The 13032-nt window shown below is 44.1% G+C and overlaps 1 protein-coding gene across 2 annotated transcripts; it reads right to left on the bottom strand.

Moving 5' to 3' along the window:
- Positions 1-2066: 2066 nt before the first annotated feature.
- Positions 2067-12532, bottom strand: LOC146868180 (actin-like). Of its 2 annotated transcripts, XM_085615242.1 has the most exons (2): positions 12508-12532; positions 2067-3169 (listed from the first exon to the last, which is right to left on the bottom strand). In XM_085615242.1, exons 1-2 carry the CDS (start codon positions 12530-12532, stop codon positions 2067-2069), a joined length of 1128 nt encoding a protein of 375 aa, XP_085471368.1. The 2 variants fall into 2 exon arrangements, with proteins under 2 accessions (XP_085471368.1, XP_085471366.1); XM_085615240.1 differs by lacking the exon at positions 12508-12532 and having other exon boundaries at positions 2067-3200.
- Positions 12533-13032: the final 500 nt, after the last annotated feature.

Consider the following 13032-nt stretch of genomic DNA (forward strand, 5'->3'; position numbering starts at 1 on the left):
CAGGACTCCAAAGCTGGTTAACCCACAAAAAAATGCATGGGTGTGACTAGAGTTCACACCTGGATGTCAGCCACGGTAATAGGAGCATCAAAAGGTTAATACTGGGCTCCCAGCCCTACTCTTTATGATTTCCTTATCAATCCCATCTCCCTCTTCCTAACATGTGTCCAAGTCCATTCCTTGTAATCTATTATTGAATCAAAGAGCCCATGGAAAAGCACAGAGCGAGCCTGGCTCTCCCATCCCCAGTACATGTCCTTCCAAGCTTACAGGAATGCAGGAATACACAAATTTGTCAGGGGTGATTCCTCCACACCTCATGGTTTACACTAGGCAGGCCCGGGCTTCCCAAAATGAAACCCACGGTCCTCCATGTAATGTACCCATGCAGGCACACTTGCACTCAGTGTACATACTCATCACACTTACTGCACACCACTGTTATCCTCATGTATTATGCCACCAGAAGCTATTCAATTTAATATTTTATAAAAACTTTGCCTTGTTAGTGAGTTGGTCTTGGTGTGGAAGTAGGTAAGGAATGATTGACTGAAATGTACAGATTTTGTGGGATTGAATAGCTCCACAGATTAAAGTGCTGATTGCCATACAATATAACCCTAGTGGGCAATACATAGAAAACCACAATAAAACTCTTGTTGTACATCTAATGCTCTCTTACAAACCATAAAGCAAATGCATGTCAAAGCCAGTATATAATGATGTCCTGTAAATCTCTCCTAGAGTGGATTTCCTTCGAAAAAAAACTTCCATGAAACAATTATAATCTATAAGAAGTATTTGCTTACCTCAATTAATTTTATGTGAACTCAAAATCGAAAACAGTAGACATAAAATAATAATTCGAGAAAGGTGTCTCTGTAGATGAAGAATTATGCCAAAGTGTGCACACCAATTACTTGATTAGAATTTGGTAATCTATATATTTGTGGCTTTGTGCTAGCTGCGTGACAAGATATTTTATCCACTGGTGGACCTGAATGACACTTCTGTTGAATATTGCATTTGCTCCATCAAGGACATCTTTCTGCATCAATGGGCCAAATTCAAATTCCAAGATATTAAACATACTACAGGCAACCTCCTCCAATTTCGAAAACTGTGCCAAACAACAGTGGTCTATGGACAGTCTTAGTTTTCTAGTCATATGTAACAAAAATAGAGGTGCTAATGATAGATGCTTAATATGATAACGCCTTTCCATGCATGGTCATTTGGGGGATGAGAGAAAGGGACTCTTGTCATCAATATTCTATAACCTGATAATGACCTGATCAAAATGCTGAGTTTTTTGCTCAATCAACAACAGAGAGTAATTATCATTCCATTGCCACAAAAGTCAATTATGTATTACTACACTCTCACACCTGGTTAAGAATCTGCCATGGTTTATGGTACCTTTGATGGCTTGTGCACAATCAGACAAATTGCCCTCGAGACTCAGTGAAGTTCACAACAACTCGGAGGTGCAAGGTGGTTGCAAACAGTTCAGCAAAAATCAGATATGGGAGCATAAATCAATTTTATGCAGAGAATGCCTCATTACCGGAGTCAATGGAGAAGAGAAAGGATTCTCACTGACCAAGCATCATGTCTGACATAGGCTTCTTTCTTACTGCAGCCCAGAGACCGGTTCTGTTTATGTTTGTCCTCTGTTGTGTCTGTGTCAGGCAAACCTTGGTGTGTGTTGGTGGCTAACAGTCATCTGTTTCCATGTACCTTTAATCTTACACCAGGTAGTTACACTTTTATCAATGGATCAAAATTGTTTTTGGTCATGTTTTGCAAAATTATATATTTGAGAATCTTCTCCCAGGGAGCGATCAAGGATAATACTAATGATGTGTAAATAGCAAATTTAAATGCTCAAAAGCATATTTCTAAGATTTCTTTTCAAAATATAGAAACTCACGCAGGTGAAGATGCAGCAGTATAATTGTTTCCATTTATTAGCTCCCTTGTTAATACATTTGTGGAAACACCCCACCTCCTTGCCTCATATTTAGCTTTTGCTGTGGCGGCACATTGATGATTGGTGATTCTCCTCAAAAGCACTTTCTGTGGACCACGACTGGACCAAATTCTTTGTAATCGCAGGCAGTGACCCACATTTGCTTAAAGGATGTCAAACAAGTTAAGATGGAAGCTCCAATCCACACGCAATATTTTCTTTCAGGAGGTGCTATGATCCTTACCGGAACACCCGGAGGGGCCAACAGCTGCATCTCTTTCAAAATTCTCTCATCTAGTCCATGGAACAGGGTGGAACCACCAGAAAGTAGGACATTCTCAAAGAGCTTCCTGCGGACATCAATATCACACTTCATGATGCTATTAAAGATCATTTTGTGGACCCCAGGAGCCTCAATGCCAAGGTTAGCTGGAATAAAGAGGGTCTCTGGGGCCCTAAAGAGCTGGTTACCAATTTTGATGATGTTCCCATCGGGCAGCTTGAAATCTTTCATTAACTCATCGGATTTGCGTTTCATTTCCTGGATTGGATCCAGAGCTACATAGCAGAGTTTCTCTTTGATGTTTTTCACGATTTCTCTCTCTGCCGTGCTCACAAAAGAATGCCCACTTTCCAGGAGCAGTCGCATGAAGTATTCCGTGATGTCGCGGCCAGCCACGTCCAACCTGGACACCGCATGGGGCAGACAGTAGCCCTCATATATGGGAACGGTGTGGGTGACACCATCACCGCTGTCCATAACGATGCCAGTGGTACGTCCTGAAGCATAAAGTGCCAGGGTGGCTTGGACCGCGACATACATGGCGGGTACATTAAATCCTTCAAACATTATCTCTGTCATTTTCTCTCGATTCTGAAGGGGGTTTAATGGGGCTTCTGTCAGTAAGACTGGCCTCTCACAGGACTTGAGTCGCAGTTCGCACTCATATACGTGTCTCCAGATCTTTTCCATGTCGTCCCAGGAGGTGACGATGCCATGTTCGATTGGATATTTCAAAGTCAGGACTCCTCTCTTACACTGAGCTTCTTCTCCAATGTAGTACTCTTTCTGACCAGCTCCCAGCATGGTAGACTTGACTTTCGAGCGGCCAACAATAGAAGTAATAACTGACCTTGGCGCGTTGTCCCCAGCAATGCCAGCTTTGCACAACCCAGAGCCATTGTCAAATATCACAGCTGGGATCTCTAAAACCTTGTTGTCGAGCATTCTGGATGTTGCAGGAACACGTCTTTGGGAGATGCTGCCTTGAGAAATTCTTGTTTGTAAATCTCCTGAAAAAGAACGTCTGTCCTGAGAGATTCCAGATTTTGATGTCACAGAGACTCATGTTCCAATTCACTCCTGAATGACTGCATGGGTATTTTACTCCGATGCCCAACACTTTTTTTCTAAGTAGTTTGCCCCTCACCCTTAAAAGCCTAATGGGTAAACACTTTAAAAATCTGAACAAAACCAAAGTGACATAACAATGGTACTTGATGAGGCTGTCAGCGATTGTTGAAATGATACAGCAATTCAGGAGCAGCGCCAATTCAAGCCTTACGGATAAATACTTTTAAAAAAACATCTGAACAAAGCGAAAGTGAGATAACCATGGTTCTTGAGGAGGCTATAAGCGATTGTTGAAATTATATAGTAATTCGCGAACCCTAACAAATTAAAATCTCACTTTAAAAAGTGCATGTGCTGTCCATAATGAGAATTTATAGCAACACATTTAAGGCCCTGATTTTCGACACATTGTCACTGACTCTTAAGCCTTCGAATATTTTCAACCCAAATTGTCAGCTCTGGGAGGAAAACAGTGCTATGGAGTAACGAGACCTTGTTCCCTGGCAAGGGCACATTTTGGATTCAGGGGCAAAATCTCGTTTGCCCTTAAATTTGCAATTATTGTTGTTAGAGAAAAAGCACACTCCTTTGGGGTTTCCTCAGCACGATGTCTGCCAGACATAATCCAAGTCTGCATACCTCTTGGGAAAGGATGTCCCATTACCACATCACACTCCAGTATGGAACATGGAACAGTGGAGAGAGACATGTACCACCTGGTAAACACCACACACAGCGGCGAGAGAATTCAAGGAGATGTATAAACACCGCCTAGGAGTGGGTATGAGAGGGAATAAACCCCTTCGATTTTATGGGCAGTGACATTAAGGGAAGAGTGACAGACAGAGATATATATTGTGAGCTGTGGATAGGCTTAGGAGTGGTTTGTCCACATTCTGCATAAGGGAATAGGTAAAAGCCCTACACAAGACAGGCAGGGCTGTGTATCAAGGAGACAATGTTCTGATGGGGTGCGGCACACAAGGGTGATTATACGCTGAATGTGGTCGGGCAGGTTAAGGTGCATTCTAGAAGGGTTCCTCCTTTTTTATCTGCAAGATCAGATAAATTGTATTATATTTAACCGTGCCCTTGAAATCTGCCATCTTGTTAAAACATAGCCTGAACCCTCATCCTATCCGTGGTCACTGGCCACTTAGGCTTTATTTGTAAAAAAAAAAAAACACATGAGTTAAGGCCCGCCCCCAGCATTTCCCAATGCCTTGGTTTCAGGATACAAGGAAGTCTGCCTCAGATTGATTCCAACTCAAAAAACTTCCTTTCACAACCCTACACTTCGTGTCTCTTTAACTGACCCAAGCAGGTTATTTTCATTCTTGCTTCGCTTGCTCACTTTGTCATGCCCTTTGTCGCTGCTTTCCTATTTTTCTAATCCAATTTGTTTCTCTGTTTGTTTGCATCTGTCTGTCCTGCTCTTGTTCAAAGTCTAAGGATGAACAATGTCTCTGGGTCTCCAAAAATAAGTGTTGGTGTCCAACACCCGCAACCACTGGGCACAACTTAATCACTGCACTTAGGTTACCAGAAATGGTACCTGCCCTCGCCATCCTTTGCACTGCATTTAATTGTATGAGCGGAGAGCAAGGCCCAGGATTCCCTGTGCTGTTTAAAAAGAATATGTTTTGTAAACCTTGCTTATGTTTTTCATGCATATTTTAAAACTGTTCTGGGCAGGCTCCTCAGATAGGATCGTGAAATATCTTTAGTGGTTTGCGTTTACGAAACATCCTTTCTTATGTGTAGATAAGTACTGGGCAATAACATATTTATTTTAGGAGACAGTTGGGAGAGTCGGCTATATTTGGAAGAAGGCCTACTATAATGGAAAAAAGATCTATGATGTATAGTATGGATGATCAGATAACTCAATTATTACACAGGAAAGAACACTGGGCTCAGAACTGTAAATATGTCAACGGTGCTGACTTAAAAACAGAAACCATTCAGGCAGATGCAACAATTGGCCTATTTTTATTCTACAGTGCTCTATTTGCAATGGGCTGGACTATGCACAAAAGAACTTTCTGGGCACGCATAGTTGGCAGATTTCAACCAGGAAGTGGCTCCTTGGTTAGTCACTCTCTCTTGTTCTTGGCCGATCATGTTCTCCCTCTGGTTTATGTCAGTGAGTAAATGCAGAACACAGGTGAAATGAAGTGAAAATCTCACAAACGCTCTGTACGTGCACTGTGCCAATTTATAGGTAGAATCTGCGGAAAATCCATGGAAGGCCTTGGGTAACTTGTGCATAACAGTTTAATGGGCACGTTCTAGCTCTTCTGGCCAGGCCTGGAGTGTTACAATGAAAGGACTCACACATGAATAAGTCAGGGCTCTGTTTGAAAGGTATTCCTCCTTAAATTGCTTGTGAACCTACTGTAGCCGAATGAAGAATTGAGTTAGTGTTTGTCAACCTCTGTGTGCCACCTGGAACTCTTGTCTCTCTACCTTTCATGTTCTATAGCAAGGATGTTCAATGTAGGTCCATGATAATTGGATGCATGCCAGCATTTCATCACCAAGAAGAGGGAGGGCACCCTGCATTCCAGTGAAACTGGGGTAATGAAAACCAAAAAAACTAGAACAATGTTCCAATGGTAATCATTCAAAACCTTCCATACATTGGCAGGGATTCACACATACAAAACCTGCTTTGACAATAAATGATATTCAAAACATTTTTTCATTTTAATCGCTCCTTACGTAGCATGAATCAGGCGACAATTCCAAGTGAAACATTTTCAAAACACAAAAGAGAATTTTAACCAACAGAACATATATATCTCAGGGTAAAAACCTTTAAGGGAAATAATAAGATTGAATCCATTTTTCAAAGTCTGGCAATTAATGCAAATTCAGTTAAGACATAAAAGTCAGCATTTCAACCCACTAATAATTATTTGATAGGGTCTTCCTCAGGACAGAAAAGGTAGCAACCTGACCCAAAAGGGGCGTGACTCCGTTAATGTCTAAAGAAAACCGGATGAATTGCATTGTATGAAAAGGCCTAAAAGACCGATGGTCTCTTCAATATGACATTTAAGTCCTGGAGTGCATTAACCACAAGTTCCTGCTCTGCTTGAAAGAGCTATGCATACTGGATTTTGTTTTGCACATTTTTTACTTATTCCCACTTACACTGCTCCATCACATGTAGCATATTTTCCCATATTGGAATTGTCACATGATTCATGCTATGTATGAAACGATTAAAATGAAAAATGTTTTTGAATATCTTTTTTTTGTCAAAACAGGGTTTGAATATGTGAATCCCTACCAATGTATGAAAGGTTTTTGAATGAATACCATTGGAACATTGTTCTAGTTTTTCTGGCCAGGATTCTATCACAGCCACATAAAATATATTTGTACAACGATTCCAAAGGAATCTCATTAACATAGTCATTGGTTATCCTGAAAATCTGGTATGGATTCCACCTTGTTGGATCCCTTTGTTCTTCCTGATCCCCCTTTTGAATTGTACTCAAATAGTAAATCTCATCACTTTTCTATCTACTAGTCCAAGGGGCCCCATGTGTCATGCAATAGAAAGAAGACATGAAAGGTGCAGCCGACATGGATTCCCACCTAAATGAGAGGTGATGACTGAGATACTTGGTTGCCTAGTCTAAGTGCCATTGGAAATGTGACTCTTCTTCTGCTCTAGAACATTTTTGAAGACAACACCCCATTGTCAGCTCGATTTACGTCTCATTAGATTATAGAGTCCTTACTGTGTGCAAAAATATATTCAATGTTAATGGTCCTAAGATGGCAAAACCTTCTACTTTGTGTAATATTAATATGTTATGTTGTGTTATGTTATGTGCCATGTTAAGTTTAATAAACCCATGCTGGACAGGGGTGGCTAACTTCTTGATTACCTCTGCTAATCTCACAGTTAAGATTTTAGCATAGATTTTAGCATCATTGTTGACCAAAGTGATTGGCCGATAAGACCCTAATTCTTGCACTGATTTCCCTTTTTAGGGAGAAACTATTCTATTGGCTGAAGCCCAAGAGTCTGGTGCGTCCCCCAGATTGTGCTTTTAAAAAAACGTTCTACCATAAGAGTTTGTAAGCTTTAGGCAAATACCCTGTAGAATTCCCCTGGGTTAAGATCCGTCCCTTCTGCTTCCTAGCCGGTGCTGATTGAATAGCCATAATAACCTCTTCACCTGTAATTGGGTGATCCAACAGCTCTTGTTTGTCTATGGTTAGTCCCTCATGTGTCATACCCTATAGATATTTGTTCATTTCCTGATTGTCCTGATGATCCTCCTCGGTATACAGATGCTGATAACAATTTTGAAAGGAAGAGCGTATTCGAGCCGGGTCAGAGGCCATCCCACTTTGAGGATCACAAATTTCCCTAATCTTCCCCTGCGTTACCTTCTGTCTTGTGCGCACAGCCAACAAATGCCCCACCCTTTCATTAAATTCAGACATCTTGCTCTTCCAGGCCGTGTATTTACCCACAGCTTTTTTAGCAGAAATGTCAACTGTCGCGGATTTAGCAACTGTGATGCCTAATTGGGCTTTTTCAATTTCTTCACCTCTAGAAATAGCCATAATTAGCTATTTTTCTATGGTTAATAAATTCTCATATAACTCCTGCAGCACTTTTTTCGCCCTATTTTGACGAGCCCAGCTATATCTTGATGTGCTCCCCCCTCGTATTCCAGCCTTAGGAGCATCCCAAACAACATCAATCCGGGCACTCCCTATATTCCCCACTATAAAGATCAGGGTTCAATTATTTATATACGTGATAAATTCCTCATCATACAATAGAGCCCTTTCGAATGGCCAGCTAGGAGTTGAAGGAGAAGATACCCCCACCTCTATCTCCAACACAAAATCATTATGGTCAGACATAACCCGAGGATATTTATATATTTGACTTTCCTGTACTAGTTCATGAGACATAAAAAAGTAATCCAGCCTACATGAAACCGATGCGGAGCACGAAAAAACGTAAGTCCTGGATCAAGTGGTTCCTTTTCGGCCCATACATCAGATAGCTTATGAGCCACCCACAAATGGGTCAGAGATCTCAAAACCCTTAGTTTGCAGACCTGATACTGTTCCTCATCTGTCTTATAGCCATCCCCTTTATTGTTAATATTAAAGTCCCCACAGAGTATAGAAGGGAGTGGCCACCCAGCCAATTCTTTTTGAGCCAATCGAATATAGTCAGATATTCAGCCACTGGACCATATACAGAGCATTAAAAGCAGTAAATGATTTGTTATCTACACAAAATTGCACAGTAGCCCATCGGCCAATGAATCATACGTGTGTGAATCAGTCTATGAAAAACTTTATATAAGACAAAGATGACTAAAAGTGAAGGATTCAAGTGTTCTCCATCATAGTAGGCATTATTTAAAAGTGCTTGGTCTAGAGGAGGACAAATGCAGGATTCAAAGTGTAATGCAGTGGTTAGGGTTCATTTACTAATAATAATTTATTCCTACCCAAACAAACCATTTTTTTTAGCAAAATTAGGATAGTGAAAGACTGGGAAAACCATAACTTTCTAACTGTATCATGCAGTTTGAATGCAGCTCTTTGATGGCAGTGTATAGTTCACTGTGCTATATTACAATTGTCACTTATGAACTGTAAGTAACAAAAAGATCTCTTACGCAAAAGGAGTAGCCCACTGAACTATCCACATAAAATAAAGTTCTGTGATCTGCAGGGTGCACGTTCTTTGCAGCAAGCATGGTCTGTGCTACTTTAGATGAGTCAAAACTGCCACTAGACAACACTCTGAATCCCTTTCCACCAAGAACTTTAATCACCTGAGTGGTCCTGGAACTTTAATTATTTCCTGAAATCTGCTGAATATAAAAGGATCTCTGCAGGGGTGATTTTAAACCCATAATTATTTGCAAAACAAAGTGCCCCCTAGCTTAGCAATACACTGCCACCCGTAAAAAAGGCCCCTAAGAACAAACACTGCCCGCTCTTCCAGCCTCCTGGGGAAACATCCAATGCCCGGTAAAGCCAGTCCGGCCTTGCTGGTTATCCAGTCTATTGGAGATTTTCCAACACCTCCATGTTTGTTACTCTGCATTCCTCTCAGTTATTTCTTGTTGCTCTGTGGTTGATCAGCTGCTATCCTCTCCCCTTGTTGGACTTGCCTCTTACTTCAGACTTCCAAAGCTAAGAGTTCATCCTCCATTTTCAGTGGGTCAGAAGGTGACTGTTTTGTACTGCTCTGCTTTTTTCTTTATAAATGACAGTTAAGTATATTTTTATTTTTATTTGGCCCATTTCACATGCCTATGTTATTATTAATAGGTCTGCACTGATGGCTCCACGCTCCCATTTTCTTCTTTCCATTGTTTCCCTTATTTCCCCAGGGAAAGTTTTAGTTGGGCAGCTCAACATACTGATGAGGTAGTCCTCCTGCCTCGATCCAGACAGAGTTTTGCTATATTTTTGTTATTTTTCATGAGTGCTAGTGCATGGACTTCCAATGTTTTGACTCTTTTATATGTTGAAATTGTGATTATAAATTTGGATACTGCCCAACTCCTCTAGCGAGCTAGGCTTGAGCTCAGCCTGCACTGTTAATGGAGAACCAACAGCAGGACTTTGATCCTCCAGTGAGATGCTGGACGTAGGTCTTCCTACAACTTAATTAAAACATGCTAGGCCTCTAACAACCACCCAATTCAAGCCCTGTCAATAGGTTCCCATCTATATGGGACATTAACATTTTCATGAGACATAGGCAGGGATCTCTAAATACGCTGGACTGCCTCTTTAGTGTTGAAAGTGTATACCTATGACATGTACATGTAAAATATTCACATCATCCTTTATATTAAAATATGGATATGTATGGTACATTACAGCTCCTGTCGAGCGTTCCTCAGTTATCCAAAGGCCCTCATCCAGGGAATTGGGAGACAGGCTGACTGCAGCAGTCAGACCCACTACCATCCGTCTGTCAGCTAAGTGTATCATATAGGGCCTCATGTAGGTAAATAAATTTTACCGGTTCTTAAATACCGAGCCGTACCGAATCGGTAAATTAGAATCGGTAAGTTACATGTAGGTAAAAATTCGGTAACAGTTACCGATTCGGTAACAGTCGGTAAATACGAATCGGAATTCACCGATTCGGTAAATACCGAGGTGATAATTACCGAATCGGAAAATACCGAGGTGGTATCTACCGAATCGGAAAATACCGAGGTGGTATCTACCGAATCGGAAAATACCGAATCGGTACGTACGGATTCGGTAAATAACATCACATGACTTGACGAAACAGCTAATCCTGTGCAACGACAGCCCACCCAACCAGGAACTGCCCACACCCAGGCAGGTGTACACAATTAGCCGAAGTGGCCACACCCAGGCAGGTGTACATAATTAGCCGACCCTGGAGAGGCTCGGAGTGCAGAGGAGAGGCAGGGAGCAGTTGCATGTGCGAGCGGGAAACGAACAGCATGTCCAGCCAGAGCACACAGAAAGACGGAGGGGAAAGGAGGAGGAAGCTCAAATTCAGCCCCAAGGAACTCCAGGTGCTGGTGGAGGAGGTGGTGAAGCAGCACCAGAAGCTGTTTGGGAGGCAATCCCTGCAAGTGCCTGAGGCCGAAAAGCGCAACATATGGCTGGCCATCCAGGCGCAGGTCAATGCTGTGGGAGTGACCCACAGGGAAATTGAGGTCCTCAAAAAGCGCTGGTATGACCTGAGGATTGTGACCAAGAGGAAGATGGGCGACATCCAGAAGGAGGCCAGCCAGACCGGAGGTGGAACCAACAGGGCACCTGCCCTCACCGAACTGGAGGAGCTGGTGGCGGCCACACTCGAGCAAGAGAGCGTCGTGGGTCTTGGGGACGCCGACAGCTCTGCCAGAGCCGCAACACACCAAGGTAAGACGAAAGCACAGCAATGTAGCCGCCCCTACCCCTATCCCACATCCCCCATTGTGACACGAGAATCACACTGCAGTCCACACGTGTCAGTGCAGACAGGCAATGCATTCCGGGAGATGTAGTCAGGGCAACACTAACCATGACGTAAATGTCACAGGGCAACAAGGCATGTCACGCACTCGAGGCACAAGGAGACAGAGGACAGATTGGAATGTGAAATGATTTATTGTGACGCTTGCAATGCAGCCCTTCGGGGACACTGAGCCAATGTTGTTTTTCTGTCCACAGATGTGACATCATGCAGTACAGGGCATGCTGCAGGGGAGACGGCACACCGGCCACAAAAATCACCTCTAGCCAGCACGAGTGCAGACCAGGGAGCAGGCCCACTTGCAGCCGCACCACCTACGCAGCCAGCCTCGCCGCACACAGAGCCAGCATCACCTCACCGAGAGCCAGCATCACCACCACCAGAGCCAGCATCGCCACTCATGTTCGATTCACCGGCCACATCTCCGCTTGCAGGTGTGAGAATGAGGAGGCGTCCAGCAGCCAGGCTACGAGCCTTAGACACCTCGTCAGACGACAGCATGGGCCCAGAAGACCGCACCGGGCCCCAGGAAGGGAGCCATCCCACTGTGCCCCAAACATCACAGGCAGCACAGACGGGAGCAAGAGGGCGCCGCAGGTCGCGTGTCCAGAGTCCACCAGCACCCACTGACGGCCATGGTGTCTTCTTGGGGCTCGAGGGCCAAATGTTGAAGCAACAGCGCCTGCAATCAAAGGCAGTAATGTCAGTCCAGAGGCACATGCGGGTGATGAGGACAAGCTTAGTCAACATGGACACAAACATTGGCGGCATGGCTGCGGGCATTCGGGACATGTCCCAGTCAATCCAGCAGTTGTGCAGCAAATTAGATGCTGACATCGAAGCACGGCGCCGGGAACGCCAGAGAAGGGACACTACCAGCAGGGCACTCAACCGTCTGGCAACTGCGACTTCCCTACTTTGCCGGCGCTCTGTGACGATGCAGGAGGGCCTAACACAGTGCTGCAGCGACCTGTCACGGGGGATGGTGCAGGTGACAAGTGCACTAGGGGTGCTATTGACAAGTCAGGCGTCGACAACTGCTGCAGGGGATGCTGCGGAGAGCATCGACACCAGCAGCAGCATCACACCCCCCGTCCCCGAAGCACGCAGGAGCAGCAGGCGGCTTGGGGTTGGCTCTAGTGAGGATGCACAGGCCGTGCAATCCACCACTGCAGCGCGTATGCGCAAACATTGATGTGGCCCTGCTTATCCACTTGCCATTGGGTGACGTAACCCTGGACATACTCATTGTATAGATGGCATATTGCCAGATTGGCCTGTTCATGTGTTCATGGCGTGGTGCCACATTAAACTACGTCATGACTTCTCACGACTCGCTGTGTCCCCTCACTTACTCAGAAATAGTTGCATGTGATCTCTGCCCGTCTCTCTCTCCCATCGATTGCAGTTGGCACTCTAGCTGCGCTGCCCTCTGGCTGGCCTGACTCATCCTCGTTGTCCTCAAAATATGTTAGTTCCACATCTGTACCTTTTTTCGTGGCAAGGTTGTGCAGCATTGCACAAGTGGCAATTATCTTGCAGCAGGTGATGGGTTTGTACTGGCGTGCGCCTCCGCTCTTGTGGAGGCAGCGGAACCTGCTCTTCAGCAGTCCAAACGTGCGCTCCACCACATTGCGTGTAGATTTGTGGGCCACGTTGTATCGTCTCTCACTCTGGGTTGCTGGGTGTAGG

Source organism: Triturus cristatus, chromosome 1_2 (assembly GCF_964204655.1).
Source record: "Triturus cristatus chromosome 1_2, aTriCri1.1, whole genome shotgun sequence".
Classification (NCBI taxonomy): Eukaryota; Metazoa; Chordata; class Amphibia; order Caudata; family Salamandridae; genus Triturus; species Triturus cristatus.